The sequence below is a fragment of the Rhinatrema bivittatum genome, chromosome 4 (genome assembly GCF_901001135.1).
Source record: "Rhinatrema bivittatum chromosome 4, aRhiBiv1.1, whole genome shotgun sequence".
Taxonomy (NCBI): Eukaryota; Metazoa; Chordata; class Amphibia; order Gymnophiona; family Rhinatrematidae; genus Rhinatrema; species Rhinatrema bivittatum.
The window spans coordinates 294,817,102-294,839,390 of NC_042618.1; the positions used below are offsets into that span (position 1 = coordinate 294,817,102).

Sequence of the window (22,289 nt, forward strand, 5' to 3'; positions counted from 1 at the left end):
GCCTACAAAAATTATGTTGCAATCATTTCTTTAAAATTCATTTCCTTTTTGTGTAAAAAAACAAAACCCTGCCCCAACCCTTCTCATGTATTAAAATATGGAGCCTCCCCGGGAGAAATATCATTGAGCCCGCCAACGTCACGACAATTGCTGCAGGTTTCCTCCCCGGAATCCCCAGGAGCAACTGGAGAGCCCCGAGGAAACTCGGGTGAAGCAAGCCAGTCGGGGGGTGCCGAAGGTGCGATTTCCTGGGAAGTGACGACTTCAACCCCGAAAGGTCAGAATGGAGGAGAAGGGGAGATAGGAAGCGTGGAAGACGCGGTGGTGAGGACTGATTCGATTCTTGGTGCCAGCGGGGTGAGTCTAAATGCACGCAGGATTGAAAAACCAGCAATTGTGACTTTAGACTCCATTTGGGAGCTTACAGCTGGAATGGATTTTAAGCTACAAGAGCAATCTCTAAAGTTACAGGGAGTTTCTGTTAAGTTGGATGTAGTAGCACATGATCACCAGCAAATTTTACAAGAACAAGGAGCCATTATCCAAAAAATAGAAACGGAGGTAAAAGAACTGAAGGAGGTTTCCGCTGCCTTTTCAAGAGAGAGGTTAGCTACATTACGCAAAATGGAGTCACTTGAAAACTCTATCAGGCATCTGAACATTCGTATACTTAATTTTCCAGTGGTTAAAGACGAGTCAAGTCTGATAACTCTTAAAAATACCTGGGAGATTTTTTGAAAATCCCCCAGGAGAAGATTCCAGTGATAAAAAAAAGTGATACATCTATCCCAAAGGCAGGATATTTCCAGAAATAATGTTTTGGATAACTTGGCAAACCTGACGCAATATCTGGAAGCATCGGAAGTAGAGGTCACGAGGAGAGAGACACTTCTAGTGACTTTATTTTCTGAAGAAGATATAAATCTGATAATGCGTACCTTTTATAAAAATTTGAAGGTTCCTTTTTGTGGGGACCTGGTAAGGATATTCCCAGACCTTGCCAAGGCCACCCAGTTGCGCTGTAAGGCATTTCTTCAGATGAAGCCAGAAGTTCTATCTTTGGGCGCAAGTTTTATTGTGAAATACCCTTGTAAATGTGTTATAGGCTGGCATGGCTCTACTTATATTTTCTTTGATACACCACAACTGAGAGATTTCTTAAGTGCTAGACATCCAGTAACAGTTGAAACACCATGACGGGTTAATATTTAAGAAGTTTGCACTTGCTTGACCATTATATGTTTTATTTCCACATTGTAACTCCTCAGTAATTTCTAACACTCCCCCCCCCCCATTATATTTCCTCTATAATGTGTTAGTGCTTGAAATTGACAAAAGTTCTCAGTACAGAGAATACTAAATAGATGAGTATGGTGTAGTTTCTTAACTGTTAAAGCACTTAGATTTCATGATGACAAAGAATATATTTGTTATTGTAAAATTTGAAAAGTTAATAAAGTATAAATAAAAAAAAAAAAATATGGAGCCTCCCCACATGGGGGACCCCACCTGCCCATCCTAACCCATGTTCCTGACCCCCCAGCACTAACCAAAAATCCCTGGTAGTCTAGCGGGGAACCTGGGAGTCACCTCCCACTCCCAGTCCAGCAGCTGCCATTAGTCAAAATGGCACCAGCTCCCTTTGCCCCTACCATGTGACAGGGACCACTGGTGCCATAGGTAGTCCTGGGGAGTCAGGAAGGATGGCTGGGGTGAGTGGAGGAGTCCATGTTTGGGAGACTCCATATTTTAATAAATGAGATGAGTTGGGACAGTTTCTGGGGTTGGTTTTTGTATGTACTTTTTTAACCCCCTCCCAAAAAAAACCCCAAAAAAAACCAATAGGAAAAACTACAATATTTCATATCATTTTTCCTATCATTTTTTTATTCCTAAATGCAATGAAATAGGAAATATCATCAGTATTTCCTATTTAGTTGCAAACTAATTTCCACCTCTAATATTCACTGACATCCAACCCCACTAAAACATTGCAGCATTACAATGAAGAAATCACAATTAGATATTTAACAGCCATATGGAATGCACACACAATAACAGAAGAATTTTTCATTCAGTCAGCCATAAATTCCACTACTGTGAAAATCTTTCAAAAGTCCACACAGTTGTCAAATATTCTTCTTCTGTTTGATCATATTGCCTCCTTTAAGAGTGTGAGAACAGAATGCCACTGGTTTGAATATTTACTTATGAGGATTTATAACCTACTTTTTCTAACTATTCATTCCAAAGGGGGGTACAGTACCTTAAGACCATATATCATTAATGATAAAGGGAATGGCTCCCCTATGAGGAAAGGCTAAATGGGTTGGTGCTCTTCAACTTAAACTAGAGATGGCTGAGAGATGATAAAATCATGAGTGGTGTGGAATGGGCAAATAGGAAATAGGTTCCACATTAGCAGTTAATCATACAGTTAAAGGATCTAGGTATCATCACTGATAATGCATTGAACTCTTCTGCTCAGTGTGCAGCAGCAGACAAGAAAACAAACAGAATGCTAGTGTAATCCTTACTTGGCCGGGTTTAGGTCCCAATGGCACATAAACTTATTAGTTCTTTTCAAGGCATACATCCAGCTAGCACTTCTGTGGGGGGAAGCTTTTGCTTATGGCCCAGAAGTGATGTATTGTTCCCCGTTGTAAGTAGCTGCATCCCAAGGGGTGAGATGCTGGGCAAACCAGGCAGGACCAGGATCCAGATTTTAAAATAAAGTTTACTGATTTTGCAACAATTAAAGTCCAATTTGTCCATAATTATGAAGTTACAGTTGACTGATGGTACAGATGTGACATTTCTCTTTAGGTAGATGTCCTTCATTTCAGGCATCTGGGTGAAGCTTCCCATGGTAGTGTTAAGTGCACAAAGCTCTCCCAGCATCTAAATGGGAATTCTATGGAAGGGGGTCCCCTAAATCACACAAAAAAAAAACCCCCAGTCCTTCCGAATCCATCTCATTCTTGGACATCCAGTCTGTCCTGGTCCCTTTAGTGGAGATCCAACTGGGTCTCCCGGTCTTGATCATTCTCATTCCCATTAGTTCTATTATTGGTGTTGGGAACTTCTCTTGCAGGAAACATCAGAAAGAGGGGGCCAGGCTATCTCAGCTCTGGATCCCAATTGGGAAAGGTGAGGCAGAAAAAAACTCTCCACGAAGCAATTGTTCAAAATACATTTCATAATGTAAAACACGATTACAAAGTGATTTAAAAAGCTTTAAAAAAAAGTTTAAAAACATGGCTTTTCAAAAAAGCATTCTACAATATGAATGGGGAACAAGAAGTTTAAAGGAATAAGCGAATGTACATCTACACTAAGCTAAAGTCACCCTATTAGCATAATTGTCTATCCATCATTATAGAATAATTTAAGAAACATGCAGTTTAAAGTTCAATTATTGTATGATTTCCTTTAATCATATAAAAGAAAAGATCCAGATCTCACATTATATACCTTAGATTATGAAATTGTTACCTTAAATGTTTTGGCACTTTGGTAGTAAGAATTTAATCAAATACATATATGCGTGCCGCCCTGTAAACCGTTGTGATGGTGCAATACTAAACGACGGTATAGAAAAGATTTTAAATAAATAAAATAAAATAAATCTTCAGCCATCAAAATTTCTCTCAGAAGGAGTTGTCATTGGTCTTGCCCACCTAGGGAGTAGAGTGGAGCTCATGGGTCTTCAGACCTCTGGACTGAGAGCCACAAAGGGGAATTCTAACCCAAAATCTCTCTCTCTCTGTAACTAATAGAAGAGGGACCCTCTGGCAGGGAGTGCACAATAAAGGATCTCTTCAAACTTAAGGTGCATCATGAGGCTGGGAGGCCTCACCAAAGAGTTGAAAAAACACATCCTCATTGTTAAGAGGCTTTCTAAAACTGACAACACAGGATATAAGATGGCTGCACTAAATAGGATAAGGCATCCAATCACAGCACTCCAGGTTGGGAGTGGCTGAGAGGGATGGAAGGCTCATAGATGTAGGGTTCTAAGCATGGACCCAGAGCCATCTAGTGGCCGACCCAAGGGAATTATTAGGAAAGGAATGGAGAATTAAACAGAGAATATCATAATGCCTCTGAATTGCTACTTGGTGCAACCTCATCTTGTATTGTGTGCAGTTCTGGTCACTGCATCTCAAAACAGATATAGCAGAATTAGAAAAGGTACAGAGAAGGGCAACCAAAATGATAAATGGTATGGAACAATTCCCCTATGAGGAAAAGCTAAAGAGGTTAGGTTAGGTCTCTTCAGCTTAGAGAAGAGACGGCTGAGAGGATATATGATAGACGTCTATAAAATAATGAGTGGAGTGGAATGAGTAAATGTGAATTGGTTGTTTACTTTTTCAAAAAGTACAAGGATTAGGGGACACACAATGAAGTTACTAAATTGTACATTTAAAATTCATAAGAAAAAAATACATTTTTGCTCAATGCTTAATAAGCTCTGGTATTTGTTGCCAGAGGATGTGATGAAAACTGTTAGTGTAGTTGTGTTTAAAAAAGGCTTGGACAAGTACCTGGAGGAAAAGTCTATAAACAATTATTAAGGTAGCTTTGCAGAAATCCACGGCTTATCCCTGGGATAAGCAGCCTGAAATCTATCTACACTTTCGGATCTTCCCTGATTCTTGTGACTTGGATTGACCGCTGTTGGAAACAGAATGGACCTTGGATCTCACCCAGTATGGAAACTTATGTTCTCATATTATTTACCCTTTCCAATTGTACTAGGACTAGGGAACACTCCATAAAGCTAATAAATAGCAACTTAAAATAAATCAGAGAAAGTGTTATTTTCCCTTCATGCACAATTGAACTGTGGAATTTGTTGCCAGAGGATATGGTGAAATTAGTTAGCATAGCTGGATTTGAAAAGGGTCTAGACAAGTTCCTGGAGGAAATGTCCATAAACATTATTAACCATGCAGACTTGGAAAAGCCACTGCTTATCCCTGTTATGAGCAAGAAATATTGTATTTATTCTTTGGGATCTAGATTAGCCACTATGGGCAGGCTAATCATGGATCTGATAGCCACTGTGAAAAATTAAAAAATGATTTTTTTCAGCCACAGGGAGGAGGAGGACTCAGTGGGTCTGGATGCCTTAATGCAGCCTTGGCTTTGTTGCAGTCTCCTGTACGTTTTTCCTTCCATGGCCCCTTGAGGGTCATATTCTGCAGAGGATAATCAGACATCAGGAGCTAGTGGTATTGGTGGCTCCCAATTGACACAAGTACCTAGAGTATGTGGACCTGATGAGATTTGTAAATGAGGATCTGCTACTGCTTCTGCAGGGCAAGGATCTGTTGTGAATTCTTTGTGACAGGTGTATTTATCTACTGAACCTCAGGGCCAGCTTCACTCTGGTTTAGTGAAGCCCCTAGGGACACATTTCACAGATCCACCCTTACTGTAGATCTTCCCTTTATAGAAGTAGAGAGCCTTTCAAACAAGCTCTGAGTAATTAGGGTGAACTCACACCCGGTATCTAAAAGACCCTCACAATTTATTATTAACATGTCCTGTATCCTTACAGGAGTTGTGAACCAGAGCCCTAGAGGTTTCAATTCATTCAAAAAGTCCTTATGCTTCCTACAGAGTCTAGATTTAAAATGGAGGTAATGCATGCTGTGCAATGTCACCTAGAACTGCTGGGGTAGGGGTGCCAGCTGGTTCAGACAAGAAATAATCCTTAGCACTGCATGCTGATACCTGGAAACATGAAACAGAATTATTCATTTTCCTGTGCAGAGGATCTAGGGGTACCTGTGCCTTCCTTGGAGGTGCTAGAGCCTACACTGCTTTTAGAGCTCCCAGCTTTTGAATAATTTTTCCTGGGGCTCTTTTTCAGATGCAGCAGGTTGGGAGGTCTGCTTGACACCGAGGCTCTGGAAAGTGGCTTTCATTTCAGCTAGTTGGTTCTCCAGGGCCTAGACCCTGTCAAAATTGGGCTTCTTTCTCCAGTATTTGTTTTTCCCTTTAAACTGCTGACCACCTCTTTTGGTCTCTGGTGGCTTTGCTGAGGAGACTGCGTCCACCTCAGATGGAGGCATCTGAGCCCTTTCCGGTAAAGCATAGGAAGAATTAGACGTATCCTCCGGGCACAGTTTGGCACTGAGGATTACATTGACTGCCTGGCTTTTATCCTTCTGCTTCAAACCTTTTTTGATGGAAAGGAAATGGTAGAATTAGGAATCACGATATGAAACTGTAGGGGGAATGACTCAGAACCAATATCAGGAGGTGAAGATGAGAACAGTAAGGGGGTAATTTTCAGAAGCATCTACCCAAGTATTACACATGTAAATCCACTTTACCTGAGTAAGTGGGCTTTTGAAAATTGCTACAATAGTAGTTACATTTACACATGTAAATCCTTTCGAACATTACTCCCTATATGAATTCCCAAGGGCATGAGATAAACACTATGGATCCCTAAAGGCTTGAGATTGAAAATGAAGAAAGGGAGTGGTGTAACAATTTTGCATGAGGGTAACATGTACAAATCGGCAGCTACTATCCTTAACAGATCGCATGGGGGTTACGTGCATGGAGTAGCAGTTACTACCCTTAACAGAATGCATAGGTGTAACATGCACGGCACGGCAGTTACTACCATAAGCAAATTGCTAGGCAGACTGGATGGATCATTTAGTCTTTATGTGCCATCATTGCTATGTTACTATGTATAAAGTTTTCCAGCCTCTTCTATCAAGGAGGCAAGGGTCTCCTGCCTGTGAGGGACCAAAAGCCCTGTATATCATCAGAGAATGTCTCGAAGAAAAGAATTCTCAGCTCACTTAGGTCTGCCTCAGTCCGCTGCAAATCTGCATGAAAGAAAACCTGGTCTTTACTACAGCGCATCACATAGGTGCCTTCTTAGACAACACAGGATTGGAATAAGCTCAAACTGTTTCTTCAGAGCTGCCTCAAAGATACTTAAATTATTTTTAATTCTAACTGGTAAGAATCTGCAAAGCTCCAGAGGATGAGTTTTATCTTATCCTTTTCTGCATAAACTTTCAGGAGATCAAAGGTCCTTTGGAGCTTTTCCAAGTGCTCTATTCAAATCTCTCCCCCCCCCCCCCCCCCCCCACCTCTCATAAGGAACAATCAAAGCCTTCAGGGGCTTAATAAGGGAAGCTAAGCTTTTGGGTGAGGAGTGGCTGGTATTTCTTTCTGTCAGCCCCCTCTTGGAGCAGTTGGTGGTACTGACCCTGAGGTGGGGGACTCTCTACCACTCCCTTTGTCTTCTCACCCAGGGGGTGCAGCTTCATTGGAGGGAAAAATGGGGTGGGGTTGCTGGGCCTTCTCCCCACCAGCTAAGAGGATGGGAGGCTATGATCCTACCTCTGGGAAAAATCCCATTCTCTGGCAGAATAAATTCATTAGTTCCATATGTAGTTAGATCTGGGGTTAAGGGGCGCATACATTTCTGACTTTCTCTGGCTTCATGTAATGAGTTAAGTTTTAGTTCCTTACCTTTGAACAGAGCAGTATACAATGGCTCTTTCCAAATAACAAGGTCCTGCAATTTTATACATTAATTTGGCTCTGTCTTTGGGCATCTGCTAACTGAGCTTGTAAACAATTTACCTGCTCTTATAAGCAAGGGAGAGTTTAGATCTGCTCTGCTTGGCTAATTAATAACTTACATTGTTTGAGTAGATCATCCCTGCAATTGCACCATTTGCCTGGCAATCACTCCTTCTTGCTTTATGATTTCATTTAAGAGCCCAGAGTTAGCTTCTGGGCGAAGAGTTCCTAAACTCCCAGATTCACATTTCTCTATGTGAACTTTTAGAGCATTAAATTCTGATATAGTCCTATTTAATATGTTTTGCAACCCTGTGACTGTTTGGCTGTCTTCCTTAGCTTGTTTCTGTAACCTCTGGCATTCCAAACATTCATCCCTTAATTGCACTGTCTGACTTTTCACAGCCTCCTGTTGTGAAGCTATTAGTCAGGACAATAAGTCCTCCTTTTGAAGCTGTAAGCAAGAGACTGATTGCTTTAGAGCAGACAGCTCTGTATTGTTTTGAGTTAAACATTCAAACTGTTTCTCTAACATTTGCTTTTGTTTTTGCCTGTTCTTTTAGTACCTTTCTCTCCTCTTGGAGTTGGGAAACCCTGGACTGCAAGGGAATTGTGGTTGCTAATTGCTCTTGCCATAGCCTATTGATGTGTGTGATTTTTCTTCAAAGGGTGTGGTTCTCAACACTGATGCCTTCTATGGAGGCAAAATTGATTTCCCTCTGAGCTACTTGTTTTTGTAAAGACTGGGACAGTAACTTTAAAATGAGTGCACAGGTGCCCGTATATGCGAATATATAGATACGAGCACACATATTCCTGAATTTTATATCGTCCGCACAAGTGCACATGCATTATTTAAAATATGCCGAGTGCACGAATGTATGCTTCTAATTTTAAGCAGTTACACGAGGAAACATTCACATATATTCTTTAAGACTTGTCAGCTTTTACATACGTAAGTCAGCACAAATTTAAAATATGTGCACCTGAAGGACATTACCGATTTTACCAATTTGTCCAGTCTATCTCTAGGCCACCCAGACCCCTCTGATTCTTCAGCCTGCACTCCCCTCAGTTTATCTAGATCCCTCACCCAGTCCTTTTTTGACTTTTATGATGTTTACGATCAATTTCACCTGATACTGATAAGAAGTAAATATGCACAGGTAAAAGACTGTCCCGAGTCACTTTAACAGATTTCAAAATAGCAACTTATGCGCGTACAAGTTGGCCCCTCCCCGGAACGTCCTTGCCTTGCCCCTGGTCTGCCCCTATTTTCTATGTGCAAAGTTAGTCATGGTCCCTGTGTTATAGGCATAAGTAGTGGGTTTTAAAATATGGTTTACTTGTGCATGCGCTATTTTATGCATGCATGTGGTCTTTTTGGCACACGCAAAAAATCTGCCCCTTAGTACCTGCATTCAATGTTCACTTCTAGCTTCAAGGTCCTCAGTCATTGGGTCAGTAATTCTGCCTGCACATCTCCTATTTTATTTTGTAATTCGTTTATCTTAAGCTCTTGGCTCTGTCTACTGAGCCTAGCTGATCTATGGTGATCGCCTGTGAGTGAATTGCCTCCCCATTCCATTCTTGTTACTTAAGTAGTTCATCAATTTTTCTTGGGGCCACCTGTAAATGGAGCTGGAGATGTGAATTTTCTTGGTGCGCCTACTTTCTTCTATTCACTCTTCCATGCTGGCTGTGGCTGATAGTTTGCTTAAAGACTGGACTTCAGCCAGTTATTCCTGCACAGTTTGCCTTCTATCCTCCTGTGTTTCTGAACCATCTTTTTACCAATTTATGATTTAAGGTTCCCTATTTCATGCTGTAATACCTTATTAACACTTTCAAGTATACATTGTTAGTCTGTTCAATACCTTGCAATATATGAATCATTATTGTTATTGTATACTCTGCAATTGTTTCCACAGACTTTTTAGGTTTAGCTGTCACATCATTCAGGGTTAAAACATATATATGCTGTTTGTTGCTTTTAGATTTAAATAAGTATCTTTAAGATGCTTATAAACTAACTATAGGTAGTACTGAATCTCATCTTTTTCACAATATATTAATGCTAGTCAGTTTAAAGCCTGATTCTCTGATTCTATTATTTGTTCATTAGTAAGCTTTCCTTCTATAGCTAAGGACAGTTTAGTTTATTATTAAACAAGCAGTTAAACCCATTAAAACGGGCGAGATTTTTGTTCCAAATGCCAGCTAAGCATTATGTGAAGAAGTCATTACTTTTCTGTTCGTCTTAAACCTGCCACCTGATCATTTCAGCAGGTTTAGCAGAATGTGTGTATTATGAGGCACAGCGAACAACAACTACTTTCACCAGGTCTTTCCAGGCTTTATCTGCCTCTGTCATATCTCCCCATCAGTTGTCTGACTGCAGATCCTTTCAAGTGAAGCTGCAGGAAATCTGGCAGTACAGCTGAATGCGTTATTCGCGGTGTGTGGGGCTGAGTGTATGTTTGAGGGTGAGTGTGTTTGTGTAGGTGAGTGTAGGGGGGTGGGGCTTGTGTATGTGGGGGTGTGGTGGGTGTTTGTGGGGGTCATGCAAGTTTATGTGGGGTGCTAGTGTGGGTGTGTATGTTGGGGAGTGTGTTGTGGGATGGGGGGTTGGGAGAATAGGATGTGTGTACATGGGGGATAGAAGGGAGTGGAGGTGTCAGGATGTGTACTCTTCCCCCTCCACCCTCTCTCCCTTTCCACTCCCCTTGCACTCAATGCTCCCTCCTCCAGCTCCCCTCCCCTCTTACTCTCCTGCTGCCCCATCTGCCCAACCCCCTCCCCTTCTCACTTTCCCACTGCTCCTCCTCATCTATCATTCTCCTAATGTTCCTTCTTTCTTCCACAGGCCCTCTTCTGCAGCCCCTTCCCATTCTATCACCCGCTGGTCTGCCCCTGCAGCCCCCCTCTCCCCTCATTCTTCCATTGTACTCCCCTTTCACTCACTGCTCCTCGCCTGCCCAGCACCGGTCTCTTCCTTATTCTCCCACTCCTCCTCCTCCACCTACTCTGGTCTTCCCCTTTCCTCTTACTATCCTCCTTCTTCTAGTCTCTTTCTACCTTGGTCTCTGACATCATCTTTGTGTAGCTGGTATGTTTTTGTTTGTTTCCTTTTACTGTGAGGCCCGAGAAACTCCTCAGCTCTTTTACTGCCTGAGCCATGCTCCTCTTTCTTTGTTGTGCTAGTGGGGCCTGGGAAACCTCCACCAACCTATCTGGTGCTGGCAGAACTGCCTATTTATTTATTTATTTATTTTTGGTTTTTATATACCGGAAGTTCCTGTATACAATACATATCACTCCGGTTCACAATTAACAGAGATAACTATCGCCGGGAAGGCGGTTTACATGGAACATGGAACATGCCTATCTGGTGCCGGTACTGCTGCTGCAACCTCTGGTCCTGCAGTGCAGACATCACCCTGCCCCCTCCCAACACCAGATGAGGTCATTATATCATACATGCGCAGACACAACACAATAATTACCCGGAGCCCCTGAGAGGCATGTCGGTCAGAGCTCTCTCGGCCGGCATGCAAGTCGGTGAGAGCTCTCTGGTCCGCACAGGCGCAGCACATCGGGCAGAGCTGCTCTCTACTGCGCATTTGTGGCACTTCGGTCAGGGCTCATTTATATGACTGATAAATCTGACATCTCACATAGAACCTCCACTATATAAGGCAGTTGCATGCAATAGCTTATATAAACTATACCTTTATGACTGATCTGAGTTTATCAGAAAATAATACAAAACTGTTTGTATTAGATAATGGATATTTTATTAGGGATTTCTTTAGAGCTAATACAATGATCTTACTTTATAAACATTTTACATAACAAATGTTACATGGGACCATGGATTCAGAAGGTATTACAAATAGAAAATCTTTTTTGATATAAAATCAGTAAGGGACTAGCATATCAAATCAACCGTAGTTTTCACTTAAAAGATACCAATGTTATTTTGACTAAAGCCATAGGAACATAAATGCCCACCTAGTCTGTATATAGCTGATCCAGGCTGCTGTGGAGGAAGTTCTCTCTGCTGTGCTTTGTCACAGCTATAGAGGTAACTGAATTAGCCAGTTCTGAATTTTTGTCAGCCTAGCTCTTAGGAGAATGACTACAGCTCTCTTCAAAGTATTGCGGCATTCTACCCCAATAGAGGCTAGGCATGCATGGAGATGTGAGGGTCCTTGAAGATGTTACATGTGGCTGAAAGTGAAATTAGACCTTTGTCTCTCCCCTTTTTATAGGTATTCATCTGCATTTCATAGTTCATTACTGCAGAGCAATTAGCTTCCAGATAGACAATCTGATTGGTTCAACACTGCCAGTGTTTTTTTCAAACAGTGGGTTAGGCTTTTGAAGTAAACATCTCTCTTATAAGTTCACAAATGCTGATTGATAGGTTTTGGGAGCAAAGCAATAAACCCCAGCCACATGGGTGCCTCATCTGCTCTGGTTATGCAGGTACACAAACCTTCATAATTTTTTTGTGAATAAAGCAGTTTTTTGTCTTTTGCAGCAAAAGATGCCAACTATCCCATGCATCCATGCAGTAGAGACTCCATTTTTGTTAGCCAAATGTGCACAAGTTTTAGTAGAGGTCCTTACTCCTACAGCTCTGAGAAGAATGATAAGTAGAGTGCCTCATGGATCTATACTGAGACTAATTATGTTCATTATCTCTGAGTGATATTGTGGAGGGTTTTGTCATTTTGCAGATGACCCTAAAATCTGCAACAGAGTGAACAACTCTGAAGGAGAACAGGGATTGAGAAGTGACTAAAAAAGCTTGAGGACTGGTTGAAGATTTTGCAGCTATGATTCAATGCCAAGAAGTCAGAGTTATGCATTTGCAGTGTAGTAATCCAAAGGAATTGTACAGATGGGGGGGTGTGTGTGCAAGAGACTGATGTGCATGAACCAGGAGAAAAACCTTGCAGTGCCTGAAGGTAGCAAAGCAATGTGGCAAAGCGATAACTTGGGCCAGTGGGAAGCTGAGCTGCTTAGATAAAGGCATAGACAGTAGGAAAAGAAAATGATAATGCCTCTGTACAGGATAGAGGTGAGGTGTACTGTGTTCAGTTCTGGAAACCATATCTCAAAAAGAATAGATATAGTATAGAAGCAGCCCAGAGAAAGGCATCCAAAATGGTATGGAATCTGCACCAAAAGACAAATGAGATGATACTTGAAGACCTAAACATGTATACAATAGAGGAGAGGAGAGACATGGGAGAGGAATGATATAGACTTTTAAATATCTGAAAAGAATCAAACCTTCTTCGATGGAAAGGAAACTGTAAATATGACACCCTAAGGGAGTAGACTCTAGGACAAGGAAATATCCAGAAATATTTTTTCATGAAAAGAGCGGTGGTGCATGGAATGCCTTCCTGGAAGAGGTAATGAAGACAAGAATGGTTATGAAAATCAAAAGGACATAGGATAAGCACACAGGAACCTTAAGGGCTAGCAAATGGAAATGAAGAAACCTGTAGTAACTTTTGGTATAACGCTTCTATATGGGGGTAATCTACACAGAGCAGCAGTTTCAAATCTAAACAGAAGCCAAGAGGGGGTAACCTGCATGGAGTGGCAGTTACAATCCTAAAATCTTTGCTGAGCAGACTGGATGGACCATTTTGATCTTTATCTGCCATCATTCATTATGTTACTGATACACAGAAAATTATAATAGAGTTGTACTAATAACTCATTCTAAGTTTCTTCCAAATGTAGTTTATCAAATCTATTTGACTCAATCTATGGTCATAAGAAGATAAGAAGTTGCCATACTTGTCAGACCAAAAGTCCATCAAGCCCAGCATCCTGTTTCCAACAGTGACCAATCCAGGTTACAAGTACCTGGCAAGTACCCAAACATTAAATAGATCCCATGCTATTGATGCCAGTAATAAGCAGCGGCTATTCCTTAAGTCAACTTGTTTAACAGCACTTTATGAACTTCTCCAGGAACTTGTCCAAACCTTTTTTTAAACTGAGCTAAGCTAACTGCCTTAACCACATTCTCTGCCAATGAATTCCAGCAAGTTTCAGTCTGCGGCTTCTGGTACAGTTCCTTGAGCCCTACTTTCATTTTCCCTCAAACCTCACTATAACTAAGTGGAGCGAGCATGCCACACCTTAGATGGTAGAAGACTCCTACTTTTTTCCATTGAAAGGAGGAAGCGTTCCAGGAAGTCTTTTCAATTGTTTATCTCTCATGATCCAAACAAACAAGGATTTCCAGCTGGGAAACACTTTTGTCCTGGCTATCTGACTGTATCACCTATTGTTATAAAGATGCAAGCTTAGATCTCCCAAAATTCATTAAATTCACACAACTGCAACTTCAGTAGCACTTCTGCACTTAGGGGCAGATCTTAAAACATACGCGTGGGCGTAGATTTGTTCGCGCAACCTGGCATGAACAAATCTATGCCCGATTTTATAACATGCGTGAGCTGCCGCGCGCATGTTATAAAATCCAGGGTTGGCACGCGCAAAGGGGTGCACACATGTGCGCCTTGCACGCGCCGAGCCCGAGGGGAGCCCCGATGGCTTTCCCGGTTCCCTTCAAGAGCGGCCTTGAAGGGAACTATTTTCCCGGCCCCCCCCCCCCCCCCGGCTTTCCTTCCCTTCCCCTATCTAACCCACCCCCCATCCCTAACTAAATCCCCTCTACCTTTGTCGAAAAAGTTATGCCTGCCCAAGGCAGGCGTAACTTGCGCGTGCCGGCTAGCTGCCGACGCGCCATTCCCCGGCCCGAGGACTGCTTCAGAGGCCTCGGCCATGCCCCTGGAACGCCCCTGGGCCAGCCCTACACCCACGGCCCCACCCCCGAATGCCACACCGCTCCGACACGCCCCCCAACATGCCCCCTAAGCAAAGCCCCGGGACTTACGCGTGTCCTGGGGCTTTGCGCGCGCTGGTGGCCTATGCAATATAGGCGCGCTGGCGCGCAGGGCTTTTAAAATCTACCCCTATGCTTCCATCTAAGACATCTGAAAATCATGAGGAAGATTTCCAGAATTTGTGTCTGAGACGAGAGGAGTTGGAGAAAGACCCCATCAAGGGTGCAAAAATTAGTGTAGACACGTTTCCAGAGAAGTTTCTATTCTAGGAGACTGAGCGAAGAGGAGGAAGATAACACAAATGCAGTAGCACATAACTTCCATTTTATCTGAGCTCCACTGGCTCCCCATCAAGTTGTAGATCTTGTATAAGCTCACCTTTACCATCTTCAAAAATAATTCATGATGATTCTGACTGTTGGGTGAATTCAGTCCTCAGGATTTATAAGCTTTCTCCATCCTTGAGATCTGAAGGAAATAATTTTTTTTTAGAAGTTTCCTTAATTAAGCTGGCATATTTGAATATTACAAGAAATAGAGCATTCTCAGCAGTGGGTCCTGTATTCTGAACCTCTTTCCCAGACTTCTAGGGAGATTTATCAAGCCACAATAAACAGTGTGTATTGCACAATAAGTTCAGCATATCGCGCAATATAACTCTATCATCATAATATTGCATGATGTTTGGGCCAAAACCCCTGCTCCTATTATGAGCTGCTTTGCATGACATTCGCATGCATACATTTTGCAAATCCATGAAAAGCAGCTCATAACCTAATCCTATATAAATAATATAATGTGGCTGACTTAGAAATTTTTCAGCCATGTTATTTTATCTTCACCTTTTCCATAAATGTTATGCTACTTCAGGTACACCGAGATTGCAACAAAGGTCCCGATGCTCCTGCATTAGAATTAAAGGGCTCTGCGGCCCAACAAGACCCCCCCCCCCAAGAAGTAAAATATAAGTCATCGGGGGTCTTACTAGACCTCCACTTCACCTTCAGGCCACCAATCGAGGTGGCCCTGCACAAAAATTCCTTAAAATTAAAGTTGCTGTGTGATGATGAACCTTCCCCCCTGTTCCACCTCCCCTTTATGCAGTCAACCCCTCCAAAGAGTGAGTCTCCCACCCCCCAGCCTCCCCTTTCAAAATAGATAATAAGCTGGTAGTGGCCCCACTTTAAAAATAACATTGGTGGCCTCATGGCCCTTGGGACCCCACAAAAGAACATGCCATATTGGTTCAAACCAAGGGTCCATGAAGCCCAGCATCCTGTCTCCAACAGTGGCCAATCCAGGCCATAAGAACCTGGCAAGTACCCAAACACTAAGAAGATCCCATGCGACTGATGCCAGTAACAGCAGAGGCCATTCCCTAAGTCAACTTTATTAATGGCAGTTAATGGACTTCTCCTCCAAGAACTTATCCAAACCTTTTTTAAACCCAGCTACACAAACTGCACTAACCACATCCCCTGGCAACAAATTCCAGAGCTTAATTGTACATTGAATGAAAAAGGATTCTCTCCAATTAGTCTTAAATGTGCTACTTGCTAACTTCATGGAATGCCCCCTAGTCCTTCTATTATCCGAAAGTGTAAATAACCAATTCACATCTACTCATTCAAGACCTCTCATTATTTTAAAGACCTCTGTTGTATTCCCCCTCAGCCATCTCTTCTCCAAGCTGAACAGCCCTAACCTCTTCAGCCTTTTCTCATAGGGGAGCTGTTCCATCCCTTTTATCATTTTGGTCGCCCTTCTCTGTACCTTCATGGCCTGGGTCCGATCCTTGGACCTTGCCTCTGTTACATGATAAAGGAAAGACCTGGTTGGCACCATTTTGGAAAATGGCTCAACTGGGCCAGGGGCTAAGGTACACCCCGGGCCCTCCCCCTGAACACCAATGAGGATTTTATAGTAATGTGGTTTGGGGGGACCCAGGGAGTCCAAGGTGGAGGCCACTAGGCCACCAACATTAATTTTGAAAAGTTGAGTGTTGGGGGGGGGGGGGCAGGGATTGGAGGCTCACTCTTTGGGAGGGGTTTCACTATGTACACTGGGAGTTGGCCATGGGGGATCCGTTGTCACATAGCAACATTAATTTTAAACTTTTTTGGGGGGACCACCTCAATTGGGGGTGGGGCCGCCTCAATTGGGGGTGGGAGTGTGGTCTAGTAAGATCCCCAATGACTTTTTTTTTATTTCTGGGAGGAATCATGTTGAGCCACAGTGCATTGGGAGCGCCATCACACTGCAGCCACATTCTTTTGTCTCTTGGGCCTTTTTTGCGAGCAAAAGAACGTGGCAATTCTGCCATGATATTTTGTCAGAGAGGGTCAAAATTTCACAGACCCCCCCCCCCCCGTGATATTGGGCCCCTCCCAAAATAAAACATTGTGCCTTAGTGAATCCAGGCCTTTATTAGATCCCTGGATTATGTGAAGTCTTTCAAGAAGGCCTTAAAAACATTTTTTTTCAATAAGGCATTTAAAGACTCTTAAATGATTATTTAATAATACCTGTAGTACAGCAGATATGGTTTGATCATATTGTCTCTCATTTTTGTATGTTTTATCTTATGCATGTTTGATCTGTTAGCTGCCATGAGAGTGGCTTATAAATTTTAATAAGTTGAAATTGAATTGAAATAACAGAAAAGAGTGGAGGTGCTGACAGGTCCCAAAGTAACAGGAACAGAGAGTGTAAGGGGAAGGGTCTCAGGCATGTTGGACACATCCACTTGGAAGGACTTAGAGGAAAAGAGAAGAGTAGGCACAATCTGCATCCACAGAGTGGAATGGGATGCATTGGTAGCCAATGGGAGGGAGAGGGCCATCTTAGAATGAACTCGCTCTGGCAAATCTGGAGGTAAGTATGTTCATGTGAAAAAGTACATGCGTATTAAAGTTCCCAAGTATGCGTGAAAATTTCCACACACAGAAAATTAAGCACGTATTTTAGGGCGTATTTTAGAACTTGCACAGATGGATCCATGCCAATTCTAAAATACTATGGTAAATCTGCGTGGAGCCATTTATGGGCCCGCATGAAGTTGTTTGAAAGTTAGGCTCTGAGACAGCATGTCCATGTCAGCACTATCAGAGGATATTATCTTTCTTGTATTGCTGATTTGTCCTGCTGTCTATAGAGAACACCAGTTACAGGTAAGCAGCTTTGCTATATTTAGGGTTGGGAAGGAATATTTCCACTCCTTGGTAACGAAGAAACATGGCAGCAGAAAGACCATATGACCTATCTAGACCATATGGCCAATTACATAGAATTAGCTATGGATACCCATTATTCTCTTTGCCTTTCATAAACTGACAATCAAGAGGGATGGACTTACTGAACCTACAAATCCTGCAGTAAAGAAAAATTTAGTGATAAGAGGAAATTCTTCTAGGGCTTATGAGAATGCTTTGGGGTTAAGAGAACAGAAACACATGGCAGTAGTTGCAGTACTTGCAGGATATGAAGGGGATAGGGTTGGGAAAAGTGCTTGGTTAATAAGGATACTATTGGGTGATTGGGGAACAAGGATTGCATAAACAGTTCCAGAAATGTAAGTGGAAGGTGCATGTGTTCAGGCTTGGGGAAAAGGAATATGCCAGGGCAAGATGGGTATGCTTAGGACCCTGGTATGCTTTTGTTCAGGATATGTGAAAGTACATCTGAGATGTAAAGGAGGTATTTGTTTCAAGCCAAGGAGAGGATTCTAGCATCCCCACTGAGAAGCTGTTTCTTTCCCTCCTTCAGTGTAAAGAAGTTCCAGACACCTGCTTTGTGCACAATGGCGTTCACAGATGTGAAAATACAGAGCCCGGATACAACTGCCTTCCCTGTCCTCCTCGCTTCACTGGGACACAGCCCTTTGGCAGAAACATTGACGAAGCCACAGCAAACAAACAGGTAATGAGACAGCTCTGGATTTCTTCTGTTTTTAATGGTGGCTATGATTAATGTATTGTAGAAGAGCTTTGAGATATGATGGGAAAATGAAAAAAATGTCTTTTCCCTCATTCTGTCCAGTTATTTATCTATTTGCCTGTATTTGGATTGGGTATGAGTTAAACGCAGCTACATGAACAGAATGCTATCCATATTCTTAGCCCTCAAGCAACTTAAATGTTGCTATACATTTGAGGTGCAAATTTGTGCAAGTTAATGACCTTCTCATAGGTGCTTCTTATTATAAAGGAGTATTTTCTTTGGTATAGCCACTAACTTTTCTACCAAGAGGTGAGTGTGGGAATGAAGACAGGAGAGATCAACCAGAGGTACTATAATAATATATTACCAGGGTTTGAAGATAAAGCACAAATATGAATCTACAGTGAGCCAGCACCAGACAGAAATAGGATTATGTCTAACCTAAATCAGTTCATACCGACAGCTGGCAGACATACCCTTCGATGGGACAGACAGGAGCTTCACCTATACTAACCCAGGTTGAGCCCTTGAGTACTGACGGCCAACAGGACTTAGGCAGGTCCCTGGGCGAGAGTCCAAATCCAGGCTAAGGTCAGGGCAGACAGCAGGCAGCGAACACCAGTAGTCAGGCCCAGAGGTCGGTGCCGCTGTAAACACAGTAATGTTTGTTTAAAAACCCAAGGTTTGTTTTATTCACTTTACTTGTTTGAGTTTTCTAACCCCTGCAATTAATCATTCTTTTTGTGTATTACTATGGATCTTCTCAAACTTCATTTTGAATGCCTGAAAGCATGCACATTTTTCACTGAAGCCTTCTGATCAGAGAGAGGGGAGAAGGGAAGAGGGAATTTCTTCTTGTCACTCTAAAAAGAGTGGAAGAGTTTCCTACTACATCACAGGTCACGAAGTAACTATTACTTAGGAACTCCTGTTTCCAGCTGTATCACCACCTTGGCAGCAATCTGGTGATGTCATCAAAAGCAAAAGAGGCTATTTTTGATGATGATGATGTAGGAGGGCATATATGGAGGCAGGGTGGGGCATGGTTCAGTTGGACTTCCACGAATATGATCAAAAAGTGTTCAGGGACTATTTCTTATGATAACATAGGGGGCTTGGTTTAGGCAGAGCAGAGGAGTGGTTTGGGGTGGGTTGGAGGCATGATTTTGGGAAGGGCTATGCCATTTCATGTCTATGGGAGGGGGTGGAGCATTGGCAGAATTATGAGTGGCATGTGGGTGTGGCCTAAACTGGAAGTGAATGCTGATTAGCTGACATCATCCTCATCTCACCTGTCAATCAGTTTGATGAACGGTGTACCCATTCTACTATCACTGAAGGAAAATATGCCTAAAACCTGTTTATCATTTCTAGACTGTCAGACTTGACTATGTGGGAGGAGGGATTTCATTTTATCAAAGTAAGAAAAATATACCAATAGAATAATTTGTTTTCACATTCTTGGTAATTTTTTCCATGAGTAACTATTTGTTTAAAGCCCTTCACAATTGGTATTAATGGAGGCAAAACTGCTGTTTTAGTGAAAAGGACTAAATGTGAATTTTCTATTTAAATTAAAATGTCTCCCAATACACATGTAGGAAAAGACTTCTTAGAAGATGTAAACTATCTGCAGCTGTGTCTTTCTTGTAGGTCTGCAAGCCCCAGAACCCCTGCACTGATGGAACCCACAACTGCAATAAGAATGCCCGGTGCATTTACCTTGGGCATTACACAGACCCAATGTTCCGCTGTGAATGCAAGCCAGGCTATGCTGGAAATGGCATCATCTGTGGTGAAGACACAGATCTAGATGGATGGCCAAATGAGAACCTTGTTTGTGTTGCTAATGCCACTTATCACTGCACTAAAGTAAGTAAATACCTTCCTAAGGTTATCTCAGAAGATTTAATGTTAAATATATTGAGGGCACTTATTAAAGGGATTTTCACAGATAAAAAGCATTTTACCATGTAAATCAGCTATCTGAAAATTGCCCACTCTGTATGCAGGTAAATGAAGACCTGAAGTTCTACAATCTGTGTACTTTTTCCCACATTGCGGTGGGGGCATTCCAGAGGCAGGGTTGAATTAGGGAGAAAGCTATATGCATAGTTTTGGATATTTCAAAACCGTGTGTAGTTTTGGTCAGAAAGTATCTGCAGAGGTAGCAATTTCCATACTATCTACACAGCTGCAAAGTTTATGGGTACTTTTTACCCACTGTCTTTGCACCAGTTTTTAAAGTAGATGTATGCTCACTTTGAAAATTGTCCAAGGAAAATGTACCCACAGAGATTTGCACCTGCATTTTCTGCAGATATTTTTTCCAAACAAAACTATGTGCATAGATTTGAAAATCAAAAACTGCTTGTATTGTTCTCCTCCCACCCTAGCTCCATCCCAGGAATACTGTAGCCTCCATTACAGTGTGCCTATAAATGCAGGTGATTTACATGTGTACTCTTACTCACATACAAGATTGGCAATTACCCAGCTATTCAATAACATCCCATATAGACTCCAAAGTAAAGTGAGATGGTCTCACTAGAATGACTACCTTTGGAGTGAGGAAGAAGGAATCTGAGATGCAGCAGGTTGAATTTCATCCACACCAGTCTCCTCCACTGAGACTTGAACTAACCTGGGACCTACAGCAATAACCTGGCCAGCCAAATCTGCCACAACACAGCTCTCAGCATTCTCTGACCCTGGGTTCGACACAAAGTCTTCACTTAGGGGCGGATTTTCAGAGCCCTGCTCGCCTAAATCCGCCCGGTTTTGGGCGGATTTAGGCGAGCAGGGCCCTGCGCGCCGGTGAGCCTATTTTACATAGGCCTACCGGCGCGCGCAGAGCCCCGGGACTCGCGCAAGTCCCGGGGTTCTCCGAGGGGGCGTGTCGGGGGCGTGTCGGGGGCGGTCCCGGTTGTCGCGGCGTTTTCGGGGCGTGTCGGCAGCGTTTTGGGGGCGGGTACGGGGGCGTGGCTACGGCCCATGGCGGTCCGGGGGCGGGCCGTGCCCTCCGTACCCGCCCCCAGGTCGCGGCCCGGCGCGCAAGAGGCCCGCTGGCGCGCGGGGATTTACGCCTCCCTCCGGGAGGCGTAAATCCCCCGACAAAGGTAAGGTGGGGGCTTAGACAGGGCCGGGTGGGTGGGTTAGGTAGGGGAAGGTGAGGGGAGGGCAAAAGGAAGTTCCCTCCGAGGCCGCTCCGATTTCGGAGCGGCCTTGGAGGGAACGGGGGTAGGCTGCGCGGCTCGGCGCGCGCCGGCTATACAAAATCGATAGCCTTGCGTGCGCCGATCCAGGTTTTTAGCAGATACGCGCGGCTCCGCATGTATCTACTAAAATCCAGCGTACTTTTGTTTGCGCCTGGAGCGCAAACAAAAGTAGGCCTATTCGCGGAGTATGAAAATCCGCCCCTTAGTTTCTCTCCCCAGAGTAGCAGAAACATGCAACAGGTAGCAGGATCCATTGGGAGCATTCCAGCATCTGGGCTCAGCAACGCCGACAAACCAGGGAGAGACGGGAGCTCCACTTCCCCTCCCAAACTCTCCAATGGCTTTCTCGGGCCACAAAGAACATAGAATCAAATCTTTTCCACTGGAAAGGAAGTTGTAGAAATAGAGGTCATGATAAAATACTCCAAAGGTGTAGACTCGGGAGCAAAATCAGGACATTTTTCATGGAAAGTGTAGTGGCTGCATGGAATGTCCTCCCAGAGCTGGTGGTGAAGACAAGACTGATTGAGGAAGTGAAAAGAATATAGGAGAAATACAGAAGACCCTTAATGGCTAGAAGATGGAAATGAAGAAACAGGGTAATCTGTGGTAACTTTTGGTATAACATTTTTGCAAGAGGATATCCTATATGTATCTACATAAAACCTTAAACACCTTGTGG

General features: G+C 43.0%; 1 protein-coding gene and 1 long non-coding RNA gene across 2 annotated transcripts in view; one reads left to right on the forward strand and one right to left on the reverse strand.

Annotated features, from left to right (window-relative positions):
• The window catches only part of THBS1 (thrombospondin 1), a 204,542-nt gene that overhangs the window by 87,449 nt on the left and 94,804 nt on the right, over nucleotides 1-22,289 (forward strand). Inside the window, exons 11-12 of the mRNA XM_029600203.1 lie at nucleotides 18,216-18,368; nucleotides 20,043-20,261. Of these exons, the coding sequence (XP_029456063.1) occupies nucleotides 18,216-18,368; nucleotides 20,043-20,261 (372 nt within the window). The remainder of the gene's footprint in view (nucleotides 1-18,215; nucleotides 18,369-20,042; nucleotides 20,262-22,289) is intronic.
• LOC115090739 overlaps nucleotides 1-22,289 on the reverse strand; it is a 98,655-nt gene that overhangs the window by 74,268 nt on the left and 2,098 nt on the right. Inside the window, exon 2 of the long non-coding RNA XR_003856490.1 lies at nucleotides 14,829-14,918. This is a non-coding gene — a long non-coding RNA (uncharacterized LOC115090739). The remainder of the gene's footprint in view (nucleotides 1-14,828; nucleotides 14,919-22,289) is intronic.